The sequence below is a fragment of the Aureococcus anophagefferens genome (genome assembly GCF_000186865.1).
Source record: "Aureococcus anophagefferens unplaced genomic scaffold AURANscaffold_9, whole genome shotgun sequence".
Lineage (NCBI taxonomy): Eukaryota > Pelagophyceae > Pelagomonadales > Pelagomonadaceae > Aureococcus > Aureococcus anophagefferens.
In genome coordinates, this window is record NW_008705569.1 from 156,004 (window position 1) to 177,091 (window position 21,088).

Genomic DNA, 21,088 nt, shown 5'->3' on the forward strand with positions numbered 1-21,088 from the left:
GGCAGCACAAAATCCTCGAGCAACTTCCGCACGGCGACCGCCGGGTCCTCGGGCTCGAAGTCGTCCGGCTTGCCGAACGTCCACGTGAAGCGGCGCATGGCGACGCGGAAGAGCGCCTCGAGGAACTCGTGGCGCGCCATGCTCTTGTCCTTGACGTTGTGCACGTTCACGGCCACAAAAACCGTGTCCGCGTCGTTGGCCGTGTTGTAGTCGCCGACGACGCCGCAGTCGCGCGCGAAGCGGCGCCAGTTCTCCCAGCCCATCTCCAGCGGGTCGTCGCTGCCCAGCCCCAACGCCGAGTAGTAGCGGTGCAGGCTCCGGATGTCGCCGTAGAATTCGCCGAAGACGGCGTAGACGCGTTTCAGCACGGCCCGCGACTCGAAGCCGCGGAGCTTGAGCACGAGCGCGGCGATCTCCGTCAGCGACACGTCGCTCGTCGCGACGTGCTTCAAAAAGTGGGGCGTGTCGTGGAAGGACTTGGAGTCGGCCTCGCGGGGCCGCTTGCGCCAGATGGACCGCCACAGGCTCCAGGGCGGCCGCCGCTGCGCCTCCGCGGCCGCGGGCTCGGGCGACTGCGGCCGCCGCTCGAGGTACGTCGCGATGTACGCGTCGCCGACGACGTCGCGGCGCCGCGCCGGGTGCTCGACGGCGACGGCGCAGGGCGCGCCGCGGTCCCGGAGCGTCGCCGCCGCCAGGTCCTTGACGGCCTGCTCGCCGCCGCCCGCGACGCAGTTCTCGAGCCCCAACACCAACAGCGTCCGGTTCGTCGCGAGCGCGCCGACGATGCTCGAGGTGACGGGCGTGCCGAGCTGGTTGAAGCCGAAGCGGCATTCCCGCACGTTCTCCGGCGCGTGGGCGACGGCGTCCGCGAGCGCGGCGCCGGACTCGGGCCCCAGCGCGTTCTCCGAGACGTCGAGCGACGCGAGGCTGCAGCTCTCGAGGATGAGCGTCGCGAGCGCCGGCGTCGCGGCGTCGCGGATGCCGCAGCGCCGCGCGTACAGCGTCACGAGGCGCCCCCGCAGCGCGCCGCGGAAGACGGCCTCCGCGCCTCTATTTCGGAGGTCGTTCTCCGACACGTCCAAATAGCACACCGACGACGCGTCGAGCGCGAGCCCCAGCGCCTCGGCGCCGGCGACGCCGATGCCGCAGCGCGCGCAGTCTAAGCGTTCGAGGTGGCCGTAGCGCACGCGCTCCGCCAGGCTCGCGGCCCCCGCGTCGCCGATGCGGTTCCGCGCGACGACGAGCGTCCGGAGGCCCGGCACGTCGCCGCGGCCGATGAGCGACGCGAGCGCCTCGGCGCCCGCCCGCCCCAGGCCGCACCGCTCCAGCTCCAGCCCGCCGAGCACGCAGCCCCGCGCCTCGTCCAAAAGCAGCTCGTCCGCGAGGGCCCGCGCGCCCGCGTCCCCCACGCGGTGGTTCCCGCCCAGGTCCAGCGTCTCCGGGAAGGGGCTCGACGAGTCCACGGTCGCCGTGTGCGCCGCGGCCAGCGCGCGCGCGTCCAGCGCCGTCAGCGAGTCGTCGTTGACCGCCAGGCGCCTCGCGGGGAGGCGGCGCGCGACGCCGCGCCGCGCGGGCGCGCCGAGCTTCGCGCACGCGCGCGCGTACTGCAGGTCCGCCGTCGCGTCGCCGTCGACGACGTGGGCGACCTCGTCGAGGCTCACGGACCCCGCGTGGTGCGAGAAGCGCTGCTCCAGCCCCGCCCGCGCGCCGTCGTCGACGCGGACGCCGAACGCGTCCAAAAATACCAGAAACTGCTCAAAGTCCACGCGGCCGTCGCCGTCGACGTCGCCGAGGTCGCCCGACGCCTCGAAGGACCGGAGCACCGTGCGCGCGTCGAGGGGCCCGTGCCGCGCGAAGCGCGCGCGCATGCGCCGCAGGACGTCGTCGAGCGCGTCGTCCGTGTCGCCGCAGCACCGGAGCAGCTCGCGGTACCGCACGCCGCCGTGGCGCGAGAACCGCCGCGCGAGCAGCGCGAGCTCCGCGTCGGAGACGGGGACGCCCATCCAGGACAGCCACGTCTCCAGGTCCATGGCGTCGACGTCGCCGCCGCCCTCCTCGTCGACGACCTCGAAGAACTCCGCGTAGTGCTTGCCCGCGGCGGCCGCGGCGGCGACGGCCGCGCGGAGCTTGTCGACGACGCGGTCCGACATCTCCCCGAAGTGGCGCTCGCGCTCCTTCGCCGCGCTCACGATCTTCTCGCGCGCGCTCGGCGCCCGCGACGCCGCGGGCCGGGGCTGCTTCGGCGCGCGCGGCGCGCGCCGCGGCGCCGCCTGCCCGAGCCGCGCGGACAGGCGCCGCAGGGAGCCGAACTCGTCCGACGGGTCCGCCGCCGCGAGCCTACGAGGGGAAAGAGTGACGGCGGGTACCAAAGAATTCGCGCACTTCTGGATCTCCTCGACGAGGGGCTTGGGGTCCTTGCTCCGCCGCTCCTTGCGCTTGACCTTGCGCGGCGACGACCGCGGCGTCGACCGCGGCGTGTACGTGTGCGTGCTGTCCAGCGACGACCGCTGCGACTGCGGCGTCGGCGCGTCGCTCCAGAAGGGCGCCGGCGGCGCTGCGGGAGGCGCCAGCATCGGGCTCTCCGAGATCGATCGGTTTCGAGAGGCTGCCCCAAATTCACCATCGACATACTCACCAGCGCCAACGTGCCGCTGTTCGTACAAAAAGCGTGCTGTGGAACGTCGGAACCCCGTGCCTCGCTGCCACGATGAACACGTTCACGTACGACGCAGAAGGCGGCGACACGAGCAGCTGGAGCGCGTGCTGCTCGACGGACGACCCGCCGCCGATGAAGGACATCGAGCTCCACATCGATGACAACGTACGGGGCAGCCCCGAGCGCGGCCGCCACCACCGGAAGAAGCACCTTCACCGGCCGCGGAGCGCGAGCAACACGCGCCGGGCGGAGATCCGCGATGAGGTCGAGCGCAGCGTCCCGCGGCCGTGACGATTTTTGAGAGAGACTTTGTGGCTGGGAAAACGACGAACCGTCGTCGCCGACGCGTCGGTAGGTCGAGCGGGCCATGCGCGCCTACCACTTTGGCGAGCACTCGCCGGACGAGCACTCGCCGGAGCGCAAGGCGCCCGACGAGCCGGACGAGGACGTCGCCGCGCGGCGCGGCGCGGCCGAGCCGGCGCGCGTTCCGAAACGACTACGGCGGCCTTCGACGATGCTGCACGCCGGCGGGAAGCCCCGGGAGGACGCGCCGCTCGAGGAGGACGAGGACTTCAGCCGCCTGCCCATCGACCGGCTCTACGAGAAGGCCGACGAGTCGTACTACTTCCGCGTGCAGACGATGATCTTATACAACGGCTGGTCGTGGTCGACGTGCCAGAACGCGACGATCACCGTCCTAGCGCTCCTCCTGCAGATCTTCGCCCTGAGCTCCATCTGGCAGATGAACTGGATCGCGTCGGACGTCGCGCAGTGGGCGGACCAGTGGGGCGACGGGGGCGACGACGTCTTCCCGGACGGCGTCGACTACCCGGCGGACTACCGGCGCTACTTCCGCGGCATCGACGCCAAGGTCGACGGCCTGCCCGTCGTCATCTTCCTGCCGCTGATCCTGGTGACGCTGACGCTCGTGCTGATGACGCGCTGCGAGAGCGACGAGTGCCGCGCGGGCTACGTGCTGCTCCGGAGCAGCGCGCACGAGCTCTACGCGGACTGGTGGGAGCTCTCCTGGGGCGACGCCGGCGCGCGGGGCGTGTGCGTCTTCGTCTGCTTCGTCACGCACCTGCTCCGCGTGTCGCTGCTCTGGTACTACTACGAGGTGAGCGCGAACATGATGGGCAACTCGTCCGGGAGCTTCGAGTTGCTCCTGGACGCGCTGGCCATGACGTTCATCCTGGAAATCGACAACCACCTCTTCTTCGACCTGCCGTCGATGAATTTCTACGGCGTCGAGGACCCGAGCCTGCGGGAGCGGTACCTCCACCGCTTCCGCGCGAGCCGCGACGCGCTCCGGTCCATCGTCGAGCACGTGCAGCGCGTGCCGCGGTGGATCGCGCACGTCTACTACCTGGGGGGGCTGCTCTTCACGTGCCTGTGCTCGCTCATCGTGCTGCGCATCGCCGTGCTGGGCCAGAACTACACGTCCGCGGGCAAGGTCATGGTCTTCGACGACGACTCGCCGTTCGGCGCGCACCACCCGCAGCTCACCTACCAGTACAACTGGCTCATCTACTCCATGCTCTTCGTCATCCTCGTCGACGAGCAGATCGTCGCGTACGTCGGCAGCCCCGACAAGCGGAAGAACTCGCGCTGGGGCGTCGCGCGCTGCGCGGCCGCCTTCCTGTTCGAGTGCCTCTGCCTCGTCGTCATCCGGTACGTGGTCATCGAGTGGATCTTCGGCGTCGCCATCCCCTACTCCGTGTCGGCGGAGAGCGCGCCGATCCGGTTCTGGGACCGCGTCGACCCCGCGCCGAACCGGCCGCGGAACGTCTACGACTACGGGTCCTACGACGAGGGCGACACCGGGGACCACCACGGCTCCCTGGGTTAGATGAGGACGTGGGCCGCGGGCCGGACGTCGATCTTGGGCCGGGACGCGAAGTCGCAGGACTTGGCGGACCGGAGCGACGAGAGGACGGCCTCGCCGACCATGGACGCCGTGTTGACGAAGGTCGACATGGCGCCGCGGACGAAGGTGTTGGAGAAGTGCGTGCCCCGGGCCTCGTGGGCCGGCTCCGGCGCGCCCGAGTCGAACTGCGTGTAGACGCCGCCCGGGTTGTCGAACGCGGCCGGGTCGCCGTTCGCGCGCAGGATCCGCGAGCACGTGCCGCTGTTGAGGCGGAGCGCGAAGATGTGCTCCGCCAGGGAGAGCGTCGCCCAGTCGAGGAAGGGCGCCGTCTGCTCGAGCAACTCCGCGGCGGTGGCGTGCGAGTCGCAGTCCGCGGCCTTGTGGCCCGCGCAGGCCGCGCCCGTGTGGGGCCGCACGCCGAAGTTGAAGAACTCGACCTCGACGTCGTCGCCCAGCGCCAAGACGCCCGGGAGCCGCTCGTGGAGGTACGCGTTGTCCGACGCGACGAAGACGCGGCGGATGCCCGACTCGTCGATCTGCGCGGCGAGCTTCTTCCGGATGCAGTGCCAGAAGGGGTCGTTGCCTAAAATCAGCCGCTCGATGGCGTGGGCCGACACGTTCGGGTTCAGCTCGTGGATCATCGCGTTGTCGACCGTGCGGATGTGCAACGCGGCCGAGTAGAGGTGCGTGGGCCTAGCAAGCATGACGGTGACGATTTCTCTCATTTCCCACCCCAAATCTCTCGAAAATCGTCGCGGCCGCGGGACGCCGGCGCGGGCTTCGGCGCGTCGAGCGCGCGCTGGAGCCGCGCGACGGAGCCGTTGAAGCGCCGGCCGGCGACGTCCAAGAGCGGCTGGGCGACGCCGGGGAGCGCGAGGCGCAGCGCCTGGCCGACGGCGCAGTTGTCGCCCGTCGCGAAGCCGTAGCAGCCCAGGAGCCGGCCGACGCAGGACGCCCAGGGGTTCTTGCTCGACGCGCCGTAGCCGCCCATGCGCGTCGACGACGCCATGCGCAGAAGCGTCGTGTTGGACCGCGCGTGGCAGCTCAGGCCCCGCTTCTCGTTGAAGAACGCTTCGTCGCACGGCTTGTGCGGCTTGTAGTTGGGCATCTTCTTGATCTCCTCCTTGCTGCGCGTCGACGCGGGGTAGCCGCAGTCGAAGACCGCGCAGAGGTAGGCGACGAGCGACGTTTGGGGCGCGTTCTCGAAGGACGTGAGCTCGAGCCGCCGACTGCTGATCAGCGAGTAGAGCACGGCGTTCGCCAAAGCCTCGAGTTGGTTGCCCAGGCCGCTGCCGGCGAGCGGGTGCCAGACGACGACGCGCCCGGGCGTCACGGGGCTCAGCGGCGCCCCGCGCTCCGCCGCGCAGCGCGTGATGTTCGCCTCGGCGCGCCGCGAAAAGGCCGCCATCGTCTCGAGGTAGGCGTCGCGCGGCACGTGCTGCCCGCTCCGCGGGTCGTAGACGCTCGTCGTCGGCGCGGTGGTCGTCGGCGCTATGCGGAGCGCGATGAGGACGGCCAGGGTGATGGACATCGGTCGGCCGGGGCAGCCCATCGAGCCCATCGCGGCCGGTGCAACTTTGTGTCGTTGCCGCCAACGTGGCAGTGCACTAGTAATCCGTGCGCATGATGGTGCGCTCGCTGTTGTTGTTGTCCACCGTCCACGCCTTCCAGCGACAGCTGCGAACCTTGCGCGCCGCTTCGCGCTGCTTTGCGTCGCGCGACGCCTTCCTGCTTTCCAGCTTCAGCGAAGGCGTCCTCGGCAACGCCGACGTCGCCGCGTTGCTGCGCGAGGCCGTCGAGGAAAAGGCCGGCGATGGAACCATCAAGCTCGCGTTCATCCCGACGGCGAGCTACGCGCTGCGGCGCACGAGCGTGCGGACGCCCGGCGTGCAGCGGCAGCGGTCGCGGCGCGACGCGAAGCAGAAGCGCGACCGCATCGTCGACTTCTTCGGCGGGCCGGAGCGCTGCGAGGCCGTGACGCTCGACCTCTGGGATTCGTCGTTGAAGCACGTCTCCGCCGCGGCGCCGCCGGCGGCCGGCGCGGACGCGCTCGGCGCCTGGGACCCGAGCCTCGTCGTCGTCGACGGCGGCAACACGTTCTGGCTGCGCCACTGCATGGAGGACTGGCTGGCCGCGCTCCGCGACTCGGCGGCGGTCTACGTGGGCGTCTCCGCGGGGTCCATCTGCGCGGGCAAGCACGTGGACACGGCGCTGTGGAAGGGCTGGGACGATCCCGACGTCGTCGAGCCGACGGACTGGGCGGCCGCTCCCGGCCTCGACCTCGCGGACGGGACGTCCTTCTTCCCGCACTACGGCGACGAATGGGCGGGGCTGGTCGCGGAGAGGCGGGAGCCGCGGCACGAGCCGCTGGTCTGCCTCGACGAGGCGGGCGCGTTCGTCGTCCCCAAAGCGGGCGCCGCGCGCTACGTGCCGCCGCCGGCGGGGGGTTTAAATGGTTAGATGTACACACACACGAAAAGGAGAGGGGCGTCGCGCTGCGCTGGCGCCGCGGCCCGACAAGGGCTGCGCGGCGCGGCTGCTGCGACCGCGAGGGGCAATCGAATCATGATGCCGTCGATGATCAGGCGAAGAACTTCGTCGGCTTCGCGGCGCGGCCGCCGGGCGACGTCGACACGCGGGCCTTGGGCGAGAGCGCGATGTGGTTGCGGCCGAGGTGGGGCGCGAGCCCCGCGCGGAGCTGCTTGAGGCTGGCGACGACCGTCGACGACTCGAGCTTGAAGTCGCCGTGGAAGGGGCGGTTGAGGTCGCTCGCGAGCGAGTTGAAGACCGCGAGCGCGCCGCAGATGAACGCGAAGAGCGCGTGGACGCCGAAGGACGCGTCGACGAGGATGCCGCTCGCGTCCTGCACGTAGCCCAGGAGGTGCGGCGGCGGCGCCTTGTCCAGCGTCAGGTAGCAATAGGCGAGCACGAGCACGACGGACAGGGCCTGGAGCACCTCGAACTGCATCACCGGAATCGACGAGCTCTCGAGGCTCAGGCGGCGGCCGCGGGCCTGGACGACGCGCTCCGTCGCGTCCAACGCGAAGCCCAGGTCCGGCGCGCGCTGGGGCGCCGCGTCCCACTGGGCCTGGGCCGTCTGGAGCGTCTCGACGATCTTGAGCAGCTCGTCGTCGTTCGAGGCGATGCCGTCGAGCTCGTCCTCGCGCGACCCGTCGATGAGGTCCGACGTGTGGGCCCACATGTGCTTGGCGCAGGTCGAGAAGACGTCGCGGGGGGCGACGGTCCCGTCGGGCGCCGGCGCGTCGCGCAGGAGCACCTCGAGGCGCTTCTTGAGCGGGAGGAGGAGCGTCACCTCCTCGACGGCCGCGGCGCGGAGCGCCTTGAGGCGGTCGCCGGCGTCGGAGATGGTGGACGCCGTGAGCGTGCCGAAGACGATGGACATGAGGCTGAAGAAATAGCCTCCCTCGCTCGGGTTCGGCGGGGGGAGGTGCGAGAGCATGGCGACGAGCGACGGGTACGCGAGGAAGCCGCAGAGCGTCACGGCGAAGCGGAACTGGGGCGCGTACCACTCGCCCGTCAGCGTCTGGACCATCGACGCGGCCTCGCGGCCCCGGGCCGCCCGCATGGCGGAGACGAGGGGGTGCTGCCCCGGGGACCGCGCGCCGGCGGGCTGCCCCGGCGGCGCGCGGACGCCGCGGCGCGACCGGAAGTGGTCGCCCTTGGCGTAGGACCGCGACGCGCTGGGCGCGTCCGTGCGGTAGAGCGGGCGGAGCGCCGCGGCGTGGGCCCGGCGCCGCAGCCGCACGATGTGGTGGTGGGGCGAGAAGTCGCCGTAGCCGCGGACGCCGCGCGCGAGCGCGACGGCGACGACGGCGACGGCGCGGCGCATGGCGGCGACGAGGGGGCGGCGGGGATGGCGCTCGTCGACGGGGCGGCGAGGCTCTGCTGGGGCCGACGGCGGACGGCGGCGGACTGGTTTTTTGGCTTGGAATGCTCCTTGGGAGTTCGCCGACCGACGCGGCGCTAAAAATGTCTTCGGATCGGCGATGGAAGTTTACTGCTGTCAAAGTGCACGCTACATTACTAACGTCAAAGAAAAAAACGCGTTAGTATGGCCCAGCCCAAAGCTGGGCGCCCTCCGCGGCCCAAGCCCCTGGGCGACGCGAACCTCCCAAAGCGGAAGAAGAAGGTCAAGGCCAAGGCGCGGCCCCAGGGCGTGCACGCGACGACGGCGGCGTCGCAGCGGCGGCGCGTGGCCAAGTTCAAGGACCGGCCGCCGCCGCCGTCGCCGGCCAAGGCCGGGGCGCGCGCCGGCGCCCTGCGGCCCGACTCGCGGCTCCTGCGCGGGTCGCGGTCCGCCCCCGCGCTGCGGCCGCGGCCGCGGCCGTCGTCGGCGTCCATGGGCATCCCCGGCGACATCGCGCCGCGCGCGACGGCCGCGACGACGCTCGTGCGCCGCCGCGGCGGCGGCGGCCCGTCGCGGGCCTGGTCCGCGGGCGAGGCGACCTTCGCGCGGCGCAACCTCTGGTACGCCGTGCTCACGCAGGCGCCCGACGCCGCGCGGCCGCGGTCCGCGGGGCTGCCGAGCGGCCGCGCGCCGGCCGTCGCGAACGGAGTGGGCGGCGCGCGCGGCGGCGCCGCGCCCCACTTCCAGCACTGCGTCGTCCCCGCGGACGACGACGACGACTGCCTCACGCCGCGGCCGACCTTCGTGCAGCGCGTGCGCCGCGAGGCGGCGCCGCGGCTCCGGAGCGACCTCATGTTCCTCCGCGACGCGGGCGAGTTCCAGCCCCTCGCCGGGTCCCCCGGCGTCGGGCGCCAGTACGCGTACCGCACGCGCACACTCATCCCCATATCATAGCCGCCGCGCCGACGCGGGCGGGGAGATGGCCGCGAGCTCGCCGTCGATGTCGAGGTTGTCGGCCCAGGAGAGGAGCTCGTCCACGGACATGGACTTGCCCGGCGCCTTGGGCGTCTTCGGCGACTTGGGCCAGGGCTTGGGCGGCGACTCGCCGCCGCCGTCGTCGTCCCCAAAGTACTTGGCGACGGCGTCGACCTGGTCCGACGACAGGTCGAACTTTGCCACGACGCCCTGCGGTCGCCGCGGGCTCGCGGGCTTCGGCGGCCGCGGCGCGAGCGCGATGGGCTGCCGCGGCGCCTCGGAGCCGCCGACGTAGGACGCGCGCATGGCGTCGATCTCGCGCTTCGCCTTGACGAGCGGGCCCGCCTTCTTCGCCGACGCGGACGACGGCCGCGGCGGCTTGTCGCCCCACTTCCAGTACGTGGACTTGAGCCGCGTCTGGCGCTCCATGCGCAGCAGCCGCGTCGCCGCGCCGGCGTCGTAGCCGCCCTTGGCCGCGAGGCGCCGCGACGCCGCCGCGACCGCGACGCCGGGGTCCGACGCCGACGACCGCGAGCTCCGGGGCGTCGCCGCGGGCGACGCCGCCGGCGCCGCGGCCGCGCCGCGCGCGCGCTGCTCGCGGCGCTTCTGCTTCTTGCGCCGCGCGGCGGACACGTTCGAGCCGAAGGACCGCCTCGGGCCCCGCGGCGGGAGGCCGCCGTCGGACCGCGCGGCGACGCCGTTCGACGACGGCGCGGCGGAGCTCGCGGCGGACCGCGCGGACATGGGCCGCCCGGACACGGTCTCCGCGGCGAGGCGCACGGCGGCGGAGATGTCCAGGTCGGGCGGGGGCGACGAGAGCCGGTAGACGTGGTCGGGCGCCTGGACCTACGAGCGGGGGCGCGTTTTTCGCGGGAGGGCGCGGGCGGCCGCGCACCGGGTGCATCTGCGGCGGCGGCCGCTGCGGGTGCCGCGGGGGCAGGGCCGCCGCCGGGGGCAGGCCGCCGGGGTGCCGCGGGGGCCTCCGCGTGCGCGCGTTCTCCTCGGGCACGGGCGCGAGCGCCTCGCGGACCTAACGACACCGGTCCGTCTCTCGTTCGCGTCGCGCGGGGCGCGGGGCGCCGCACCTTGTGCGCCGCCTCGGGCGGCAGCTCGCCGCTCACGAGCTCCAGCGCGCGCCGCAGCCGCTCGAGCTCGTCGGCCATGTTCTGGTCTGCCGGGGGCTGCCCGCGGCGCTGGGCCATCTGGGCCATGGACGCGTGCTGCTCGGCGATGCGCGCGCGCTCCATGGCCTTGAACTCCTGCCATGGGCCGACGTACATCCTAGAGTCCTGGGGCGGCGTCCCCCTAGCCCCGCATGCGTCGTCCCCGAGAGTCTGGGGCTAGCTGCCCGCTGCCATCACGAGCACTCGGCAACGAAGCTCGCGGAATCACCGACTGCATCATCGACGGTGAAGCGCTCGTAAAGCAGGCATGCGCAATGGACGCGCGCCTGGTCGAAAGCCATTGGGGCAATAAAACTCAATGACTCGCCGCGCACCGATGCTAGCACCGCGCGCAACAACTTTGAGCGCACCACCAATGCTGGCTCGACGCGTGCTGGCCGCGCTGCTCCTCGCATCGAGAGCCGATGCTTTATCGACGGCGAGCGTGCTGCGGAAGATCTCGCCGCTGCACGTCGACCGCTACGAGCGCGAAGGCGTCGTCGTCGTGCGCGGGCTCGTCGACGCCGACGTCGTCGAATTGCTGCGCCGCGAGGTCGACGGCGCCGTGGCGGAGCCGGGCCCGCACGCCGAGGACTTGGCGCCCGGCGGCACGGGCAAATCCTACTTCACGGATCTCGAACTATCGACGAGACGGCCCGCGCTCCGCGCCTTCGCCGCCGAGGGCAGCGCCGCGTGCGCCGCGGCGCTGCTCATGAAGTCGCGGACGTCGACGTTCCTCTACGACCAAATCTTCGTCAAACACGCGCGCGATCCCGCCGCGGCGGCCGCGGCGACCGTCTTCCACCAGGACGCGCCCTACTGGAGCGTCGAGGGCTCGCAGATCGCGTCCGTGTCCATCGCGCTCGACGACGTCGACGAACGCGACTGCCTGGACTTCCTGCCGGGCACGCACCGCCTGCCCGAGTTCCAGCCCGTCCACTTCGCCTCCGGCGAGCCCTACGAGTCGGAAAGCCCGCTGCCGACGCTCGACGTCGCGGCGCTCGGCGGGCCCCGCGCGCGCTTCGACCTCTCGCCGGGCGACGCGGTCGTCTTCGACGGGCGGCTCGTCCACGGCGGCGCGGGCTCCTTCGGGCGGGCGCTCGTGCTCCGCTTCGTCGGCGACGACGTCGTCTTCAGCCGCGCGCGCTTCGACTCGGGCCACGCGATCCCGACGCGGGACCCCGTCGGCCTCGCCGACGGCGCGCCGCTCGCGGACCACGTCGACTTTCCCGTGTGCTACGTGGACCCGTTCTTCGGCAAGCGCGGCGCGTCGCCCGTGTCCGTCCTCGAGTGGTCCAAGGGCAAGGCCGTCAACGAGGAGCGCGGGGATTTTAGCTAGGGTTGTTTTTGGGCCGAGCGTGCTGCGAGAGCTAATGTGCACGCGTCGGCCAGCGCTGCCATCGGATCGACACTGGACCCCCGGCGAGATCGCTGGGCCCCTGAGCATCTGATGAGCGATGGGAGGCTCGGGAAGCGGAAGCAACTCCATTTCAAAAGCGCGCGACTTCGACGCCCTCAAGCTGCTCGTCGACGCGGCGAAAACCGCGGGGGTCCCGACGAAGTGTGACGACCTCTATGACTACATCGTGAAAAATACGACAGTGAAGAAGTACGCAGTAAATGGTTATAAGAAGAGTCTCAAAGCGTTCATCTCCACTTACTTCATCCCGAAAGATCCGGACGCGCCGCCCGCCAAAGCACTCATCGTCGAGGACCTGTCGACGGCGACGCGCGAGGAACTGACCTACCCCGTCTCGACATTCGCGTCGGGCGGGCCGTATTTCACGAACGCGGCGGTCGGCGCAGACGCCGCGGAGGAGGAGGAGCGGACGCCGCAGCACGCCTTCGTCGTCGAGTTCTTCCAGGGCTACCGCGAGACGGTCCCGGTGACGAAGCCGGTGATGGGCCGCGCGGTCGCGCGCGTGCCCGCGCCGACGCACTACGGCTCGGTGCGCGAGCGTTACCGGGACGCATCATCTCATCCGTTCGGCGTGAGCTTGGGCACGAGGCTGTTCAGCGTCGAGGAGCACGGCCCGGAGGCCGCGAAGACGATGGCTTACGAGGACGCCCTCGTCATCCTCAGCATGAAGAAGGTTAAGGGCTCTCTGGTCTACGAGGGCCAGCTCGAGCGCATCGCCGACGAGGGGACGCGCGCGCGGGTCCTCGCGGATCGCGCGGAGCTGGCCGCGAGGGGGACGCACCGCAGTCCCGTCAAACACGGGGCTACTCGTTCCGCAGCACCCGGCGTGGGGCCCGTCGTGCGCCGCGGGGGCGGCTACCAGGTCCAGGTGAAAGGCCGCGACCAGTGGCTCGACGCGACGGACGGTGACGCGATCGAGAAGGCGTCCGAGCGCGCCGTCGCCGGCTTCGGGTCGACGCACCTCTCGAGGCTCCAGAACGCGGAGACGGCGAAGGCGTTGGACTCCGGCGAGGTGTCGTTCCGGGAGGCGACGGACTCCTGGCGGCGCCGCGAGTCGATCGAGACCGCGTTCCGCGCGGACGCGCTCGCGAACGTCGACGACGGCGACGACGGCGACGACGAGTGCGCGTCGGCGTCATCGCCCGCGGGCCCCGGCGCGGCGCTCGAGCTCGCGAAGCAGTCCGCGGAGTCGCGCGGAAAGATCGCCGCCGTGTCGCGGCCGCGGACGAGCTCCCGCGGCGCGCGCGCCGACGACGCGGCGCCGACCCTCGACGACGACGCCGCGGACGCCCCGAGCGTCGAGTCATCCGCGAAGAGCGACGCCGCGGAGCCGCCGCAGGACGGAGAAGGCGACGCGCGGAACCCGTCGCCGTCGTCGGCGATCGACGCGCTCGCGGCGGCGCTCGTCGCCGGCGGCGTGAGCCTGGACGCGGCCGGGACCGCGGAGCTCGTCCTAGGAAGTCTGGAGGCGTCCGGCTGGTCGCTCGTCTCCTCGAACGTGCCCCGCGGCCGCTGGGACGACTTGGACTTCGGCGCGTCGTCGGACGACGACGCGTGCTTCGAGAACCTGTTGCCGTTCTTGGGTGAGGGCGCGAGCCGCTGGACGGACACGACGCTGCCAGACGAAGAAGCGGCCTGCTACGACAACCTCACGGACTACCTGTCGTCGACAGGCATTGACATTATTATTCGTCCGAGCTTCGCGCCGCCGGCGCCGCCGACGGAAGTCTTCGGCATCGCGCGGGGCTCGCGCGCGTCGGCCGCGCTCCTCGACGCCGAAGCGCGGCGGCGGCTTGGCTCTACGTTCGAATTCAAGGCGCTCCAGGACATGGTCAACGCCCTCGCCTTCGAGGAGTCCGACGTGGGCAAGCGCCTCGTCGAGCTCCGCCTCGGCCTGCGTGCAACTCAACCACTGGTTTGGGACGTCCTCAGGCCCATGTGGTGCCTGGCTTACCTTCTCGAAGGCGAGCAGGCGACGGCCGCGGGCCTGGTGCTACGGCCCGTCAACTTCCAGCTGAGCTGGGCGGGGATGCAGAACCTGCCCGAGATCGTCAAGTACTACGGCTCCGCCCGCTTCGCGCGCGTCTCCGACAGCGTCCTCGACGCCACCAAGGAGCGCACCTCCGACGAGCGCGCGAACGGTTAGGCCCAAGTAAGCGCGAGCCCCCCCCCGCGGGCGACCAACGTCGATGGTCATCGAGCGGCTCGCGCCGGTCGCACCGGTCGAGCGCCACGCGGCCTACCTCGCCGTCGCCGCAGCGCGCGAGGGCGACGGCGGCGTCGCACCGCCGTGCTTCGACGGCCACGTCTATGCGACGACGCGGACGCGCGCCGCCGTCGACCGCCGCGGCGGTGCCCGGCCATGGCGACTCCTCTCGCGGCCCGCGGCGCAGACCCCAGAGGGGGCCGACCACCAGGCATACACCAGCCACGGCATACACCAGCATAGCAGCCGCATAGCGGACGCATAGCGGACGCATAGCGGACGCATAGCGGGCGCATAGCGGGCGCATAGCAGGCGCATAGCAGGCGCATAGCAGGCGCATAGCAGACGCATAGCAGGCGCATACCACCAGCATAGCAGGCGCATAAGACCAGCATAGCAGCCGCATACCACCAGCATAGCAGGCGCATAAGACCAGCATAGCAGCCCGGCGACCGCCGTCGATGACAACCCAGGCGACGACCGCCGGAGGTTACCGACGCTCGCCGCGGCGCGGAGCCCCTGCGAGCCACACGGAACCGGGATCCCCGGGCGCGCGACCCCGGGCCGCCTAGCTACCTGGACCGACGAGTCGGCGCCCGACGAGTCGGCGCCCTCGCACGGTTCGCGCGGTCGCGCGGGTCGAAGCGCGGCGCGAGTTCAAACCGCGCGCGGACGTTCGAGTCCGTCGACCGCGGGCGGCTCGCTCGGATCACGAACCGAAGTCGGCGGAGGAGCACGCCACGCAGGACGAGAGAGACTCGGACGAGCGCACGCCGATTGAAGTCGCGCGCCCTCGCGCGGTTCGCGCGGACCGTCGTGATTTCGAAGTCGCAGCCCCTGGGTATCAGCTACTGCAGGTGCACCGACGGACCGGTGCTCGCCGCGAACGGGGCTGTGGTCCATCGGTGGTTCTTTTTCGCGAGGAACCCGTGGGGGACGCGGTCGACGGCGGGCATCGCGCGGTCGCGCGCGTTTCGAAGCGCGGCGCGAGTTCAAACCGTGCGCGCTCGTCCGAGTCTCTGTGGTGTTCTCGAGGAGCGAGACGCACCGCTAAACGCGGAGGCTGCTACACTGTCGAACGCCAGCGACTGGACGAGCGCACGGGTTGTGAAGTCGCGCGGATTTTGAAGTCCGACAGCCCGCGCCGCCCTGTTGTGGGTCGCACGCGGGCCAGTCGCAGCCCGCAGCGCCATCGATCGTGACTCCGACCTTGATCGGCGGCTTCGCGGCGGCGCGGGCGGCCCGGGGCGCGGCGAGCCCAGGGCCGTGGGGTATTATGGGATGGCGGCGAGTCGGCGAGTCGCTGCGCCGCCGCAGCCCGAATGTGCCCATATCATTTAGATATGGGCAGATATAAAATCAACCTAGCAAGGCTTTAGGGCCGCGCGGACAAGGACACGCTCGGCGCCTACGACCTCGGCGAGGAGGCCTTCAACGCGGAGGCGCCGAGATACATCAAGGACAAGTGGGCCAAAAAGGCGATGAAGAACCTCCGCGATTCCTTCGTCAAGCAGCAGTAGGCTCCCGCATTACTCCCTAAGGAGGGCCGGCGCCATACTTCGCGTTGCTCGAGCTCGACAACGCGTTGCCCACGGGCCATTACAGCCTCGTCCGCCGCACGGACGAGGTCGAATACACGTAAATTCGCGGGTTCTGCGTGCTCAGCAACGACGTAGAACCCACGCAGACGTGCCTCGAGCAGGGCCGCGTCCGGCTACTTCGCGTTGCTCGAGCTCGACAACGCGTTGCCCACGGGCCATTACAGCCTCGTCCGCCGCACGGACGAGGTCGAATACACGTAAATTCGCGGGTTCTGCGTGCTCAGCAACGACGTAGAACCCACGCAGACGTGCCTCGAGCAGGGCCGCGTCCGGCTACTAGAAGTTGAAGTAGGTATTTAGTTAATCTGAGGGCTCGGCCATCCATGGTAGGAGCGCGTAGCAGCCTAAAGTATTATAAACTATACGTGGTGGGAGCCGCCATTAGCTAGGCACGGACGGGTCGTGTCCGTGTCGTGAGCGCGGAGCAACCGCCGCCCGATGCGGGCCCTGCCGAACCACGCATACCACCAGCATACCACCGGCATAGCAGCCGCATACCACCGGCATAGCAGCCGCATACCACCGGCATAGCAGCCGCATACCACCGGCATAGCAGACGCATACCACCCGCATACCGCCCGCATACCACCCGCATACCACCCGCATACCGCCCGCATACCACCCGCATAAAACCCGCATACCACCCGCATACCACCCGCATACCACCCGCATAAAACCCGCATAGTAGGCGCATACCACCAGGCATACCGGCGGTCAACCCCCTCGGGCAGACCCGGTCATCATGCGGCCACCGCGGCGCGACCCCGACGGAGGCATCCAGTGCTATTACGCCCTACGCGACCTTGACCGCGCGCACCATCGCCGTAAGGCAGATCTTCAGCCACTCCCCGCAGGGAACCATCACCGCGCGCGTGTAGTAGTCCGACTTGCCCGCCATGTTGCGGAAGTCGGCGAAGTGGCAGTTGAGGGGGCCGAAGTCGAGGAACATGTTCATGGGGTGGTCGCCTGTGTGGAAATCAACCACTGGTTTGGGGGGTCCCCACCAAACTTCAGAACTCTCTATCTCGGTCAAATCGAAGTCGATTCGGCTGATTTTTGGACGAATCGATTGCTCTCGTCGAGTTCTCGAAGCACGGCAGAAGAGCTCGCGTCGAAACGGTCGCATGCGCGCACATTGAAGTCGGGTTGAAGATTTGATTTCCACACAGGTGACCACACGCCGCGGAGAAGACGTGGTCGAAGTGGACCTTCTCGACGAGGGCGTCGAGCACGTGCGGCACATCGCGCAGCCGCGGGAACCGCGCGGAGAGCACGCGCTTGATGCCCTCGGGTCCGAGCTTGTCGCGGAAGATCTTCTTGAGCCCGTCGACGCCGCGGTTGCTCCGCTTTTTCGACGCGCGGTAGGCCTCCATCACCGCCAGGTGCTCCGGACAGTCCTCGTGGCCGAGGAGGGCACAGCGGGGGTAGTCGTCCGGCAACCCAGGGTCGTGGTAGCCGATCTTGTCGCGCTCCGCCTGCCCAAAGCCCACGTCGACGCAGAGCTGCTCGAGCAGTCCGTTGAAGTCGCCGTCGATCTTCACCGCCGCGGCCGCGCCGCGGCCCCGCGCGACGTCCTGCGCGAGCAGGCGCCGCGCGATCAGCTGCACGCGCTTCATCTCGACGACCTCCTCGGTCGTCGCCGAGCCCGCCGCGGTCGCGTAGTCCGAGACGTACTCGTACTGCGCGTCGCCGAGCTCGAGGTCCCCCATATTCGTGAGGTTGACGACGACGGACTTGGAGGACGTCGTCAAAAGCCCATCATCATTCCGACAGTACTCCCGCGTCTGCAAGCACGTCTGCCCGTCGGCCCGCGCTACCATGGACTTCTTCGTCGCGAAGGTGCGCCGTGCGCCCGGCGCGCCGCGCGGCACGTCTCCTTCCCGCGCGCGGCCCGCGGCGGTTTTCAGCCGCTTCGCGATAGGGTTTTCCCACACGTCGGAGTCGTCCGGCGCGTACGAGAGCCAATTTATGCGCGCACTGTCCAGCGCCTTCTCGAACACGTCCATCCCGCTGTGTCCGCGCCGAAAATCGCAGTTCGCCGTGAAGTGAGGCCGATAATAGTCGACCGTGTCGTCGCCCGAGCCCGCGCTGTGGTCGTATGTGACCATCCCTCCATATGTGAGGGCCTCGAATGCAGCGCGGTCGCGCTTGCCCCCGCGGCCGTTCCGCGCCAACGACATCGCGGTCGCCGCAAGCTGGCTGGCTTTTCAAGTGCTCGACTTCATGTTTCCGTCACACTTGCCACAGCGACCGCGCGCGTCGACTCAAAAGCTCCCGCCCATCTCGTCAGCAGCTCGAGTTTTGGCCCTGCGCCCACACGCACGCACCAAAACACACGTCGTTGCAACGCAGCGACCTCGTCGGCTCGTGAGAACCGCCGCGCACCGCTCGAAAAGCGCTGCGAAATTCAAATTTGCGGCGCTTGACGAGGTCGTCGTCGTCGCAGCGCGGTACCCGACGCGCTCACACGTCTAGCAGCGCACTAGCCCTCTCGAGACCATGTTCTACTCGCACAGCATCCTCGCCAAGTCGGGGCCCTTCGCGCACGTCTGGCTCGCGGCGACGTGGGAGAAGAAGCTCACGCGGTCGATGATCTTCAACACGGACATCGCGACGGCCGTCGGTGCGTGGCCTCCGCGCCTCCCGCGCGCCGCGCCGCTCCTCCGCGCGCGCGCCCGCGCGCCCGCGCCCGACCGGCCCCCGCCGCGCCCGCGCAGAATCGATCGTGAACCCGTCGGCGCCGCTCGCGCTCCGGCTGTCGGCGAACCTGCTCGTCGGCGTCGTGCGCATCTACGCGCGCAAGGCGCGTCCCCGGCGTCCGCCTCGATCACCGCTCCGCCCCCGCCGAGCCCCCGGCGCCCCCCGCCCCCGGCCCCGCGCGCGGTCGCGCGCGCGCGCGCCGGCGGAACCGGCGGAACCGCAGGTCGCGTACCTCATGAACGACTGCAACGAGGCCATGGTGAAGATCCGCATGGCGTTCCGCGGCGGCGTCGTCGACCTGCCCGAGGAGAACGCCGTGGCGTCGACGGCGGCGATCACCGCGCGGCGCGGCGTCGAAGGCGGCCGCGGTTCCGCCTTTTCTCGAACGCCGCTCTCGTAGGTCGCGAACTTCGACGAGCTGGACCTGAGCTTCGAGATGAACGCGCCCTTCGGCGGCGGCGTCGGCGGCGGCGGCGACGGCGGCGCGGACGAGTGGGCCGCGGCGGCGACGACGCAGAACCTCGGCAACGCGCGCGACATCTCGCTCGCGGGCTCGGAGATGGACGACGACTCGCTCGCCGGGTCCCGGAGCCAGGAGCTCGGCGGCGCGCCCTTCTCCGCCGGCGGCGGCTCGCGGCGCTTCACGGACGCGTCGTCGATCGAGATGATGCGCGGCGTCGACGACGCCGAGGGCCGCTTCTCGAGCGTCGGCGGCCGCGACTCGTTCCTCGGCGGCGCCAACGAGGAGGACCTGGGCATGACGGACCTCGAGCCCGTCGCCCAGGCCGACCTCCTGCCGCCGGACCTGCCGGAGGACGACTTCGCGCCCGCGTACGCGCCGGAGGACGACGAGCCCATGTTCGACGCGGCGCAGCCGCGCGACGGGTCCCTGGGCCCCGTCGTCGACGACCTCGGCGCCATCACGGGCGGGGCCATGGACGTCGACGACGAGCCGCCGCCGCCCGCCGGCGACGACGCGGAGGAGGCCGCGGCGCCGGAGCCCGCGAAGAAGAAGCGGAAGCCCGCGAAGCGCGCCGTCGACCTCCGCGACGCGGCGACGCAGCTCGACGCGGCGACGATCAAGGGCTGGATGAAGGACCGCTCGGCCATCGTGCGCGTCAAGCGGCCCCGCGACGCCGCGCCCGCGGGCGCGCGGAAGCGCGCGTTCGGCCGCGCGCCGGAGCTCGACGCGGCCGCGGACGCGCTCGGCGGCGGCGCGCGGGGCCGCGCGGCCCTCGCGAACAACGCCGCCGGCGACGCCGCCGCCGCCGCCGCCGAGGCGGCGCCCGCGGCGCCGCGCTTCTCCGCGCAGTTCGGCGACGACGACGACGACTCCGTCGAGGTCGGCCGCTTCGAGTCGGCCGCGGCGCCGGAGCCGGGCGCGCCGGAGAGCGCCAAGGGCGACCTCCTCGACGCCGGCAGCGACGCGCCGCGCTTCGGCGAGGACGACTACGACCTGCCGCCGCCGGACTTCGAGGCGGGCGACTACGCGCCGCGGCCCGACGACGACGACGACCTCCTCGGCCCGCCGCCGGACGACGACGGCGACGCGGGCTTCCTCCAGCCCATCGACGACGAGGACCTGCCCGCGCCCGACGACTTCGACCGGAGCGGCGCCCAGGACCGCGACTGGCACCCGAACACGATCAAGGTCGTCGGCCTCCTCCGCGACCAGCTCGACGCCGCGGAGTCCCTGAGCTTCGACGCCTTCACGGCCGGCGCGAACAAGCGCTCCGCCGTCGGCGTCTTCGTCGAGCTCCTCCACCTCAAGACCTGGGACTTCGTCCAGCTCGACCAGCCCGCGGCCTACGGCGACATCACCGTGTCCAAGGCCGCGCACTTCCACGACCCCATCCCCCAGGCCGTCGCCGCCTAGAGCCCCGGCTCCGGGGCGACGCGCGCCAAGGCCCGCCCCGTTTCTCGCCCCGGCGCCCGCAAGGGGCGCCCGGACGTCTGTGATCCTGTGTTACCTCCCCTTCTCACTCGCGAGCTGCTCCTCCAGCTGCCGCTCGAGCTCGGCCTCGCGCGCGGCGGCGGCGGCCGGGTCGAGGAGGTCGTCGTCGTAGCCGCCCGTGCCCGTCGCCTCGCCCTCGTCCTTGACGCCCGCGGCGACGCTCGGGTGGACCTCGGCCGGCGGCGCGGCGGCCGCGTCGCCGGGGTCCGAGTGGAACCAGCCGAGGAAGGCGTCGGCGTCCATGAAGCCCGTGCCCGCCGGGTCGACGGCCTTCGTCGCCGCCGCGAGCGCGCCGGCCTCGAGCTTCTCGGCGCCGATGTCGACGAGGACGGCGTTGAGCTGGCCCACGGGGCAGCCCTTGCCCCCGTCGTCGTAGGCGGCGATCTTCGCGCGCACCTCGGCGAGCAGCGGGTCCTCCGTCGACGCGTAGACCTTACTGGAGCCGCTTCTCGAGCCGCAGGCGCCCATGCCGCGGCGCTAGCGCTGCGACGGCGGTCAACTGGAGAAGGTAAATAACGCCAAGTTGAAGTGCATAAATACTCAGTTCTCATCATTTCAATAAATTTTTTGACGATGGCCGCGGCGCCGATGCGGTGGCTGCCGATGCGGTGGCTGCGCCTGCTGCTGGTGGCGCAGTGGTCCGTCGGCTTCGAGGAGTACGAGGAGATGCCGAGCCGC

The 21,088-nt window shown here is 71.0% G+C and overlaps 5 protein-coding genes across 5 annotated transcripts; 2 read left to right on the top strand and 3 right to left on the bottom strand.

The window, feature by feature from the left end:
- Positions 1 to 7,104: 7,104 nt before the first annotated feature.
- AURANDRAFT_64102 (hypothetical protein) lies at positions 7,105 to 8,373 on the bottom strand (the record flags this gene model as incomplete). The annotated part of the gene is made up of 1 exon (XM_009038903.1): positions 7,105 to 8,373. One exon carries the CDS (start codon positions 8,371 to 8,373, stop codon positions 7,105 to 7,107), a length of 1,269 nt encoding a protein of 422 aa, XP_009037151.1.
- A 966-nt stretch (positions 8,374 to 9,339) lies between these two features.
- AURANDRAFT_64103 (hypothetical protein) lies at positions 9,340 to 10,646 on the bottom strand (the record flags this gene model as incomplete). The annotated part of the gene is made up of 3 exons (XM_009038902.1): positions 9,340 to 10,212; positions 10,262 to 10,396; positions 10,452 to 10,646. The coding sequence occupies 3 exons, from the start codon at positions 10,644 to 10,646 to the stop codon at positions 9,340 to 9,342; spliced, it is 1,203 nt and encodes a 400-aa protein (XP_009037150.1).
- A 595-nt stretch (positions 10,647 to 11,241) lies between these two features.
- Positions 11,242 to 15,675, top strand: AURANDRAFT_64104 (hypothetical protein; the record flags this gene model as incomplete). The annotated part of the gene is made up of 3 exons (XM_009038640.1): positions 11,242 to 11,838; positions 12,050 to 14,044; positions 15,535 to 15,675. The coding sequence occupies 3 exons, from the start codon at positions 11,242 to 11,244 to the stop codon at positions 15,673 to 15,675; spliced, it is 2,733 nt and encodes a 910-aa protein (XP_009036888.1).
- An 874-nt stretch (positions 15,676 to 16,549) lies between these two features.
- AURANDRAFT_64105 (hypothetical protein) lies at positions 16,550 to 17,762 on the bottom strand (the record flags this gene model as incomplete). Its single annotated transcript, XM_009038901.1, has 2 exons — positions 16,550 to 16,722; positions 16,931 to 17,762. 2 exons carry the CDS (start codon positions 17,760 to 17,762, stop codon positions 16,550 to 16,552), a joined length of 1,005 nt encoding a protein of 334 aa, XP_009037149.1.
- A 493-nt stretch (positions 17,763 to 18,255) lies between these two features.
- AURANDRAFT_64106 (expressed protein) lies at positions 18,256 to 20,332 on the top strand (the record flags this gene model as incomplete). Its single annotated transcript, XM_009038641.1, has 4 exons — positions 18,256 to 18,379; positions 18,474 to 18,538; positions 18,680 to 18,772; positions 18,857 to 20,332. The coding sequence occupies 4 exons, from the start codon at positions 18,256 to 18,258 to the stop codon at positions 20,330 to 20,332; spliced, it is 1,758 nt and encodes a 585-aa protein (XP_009036889.1).
- Positions 20,333 to 21,088: the final 756 nt, after the last annotated feature.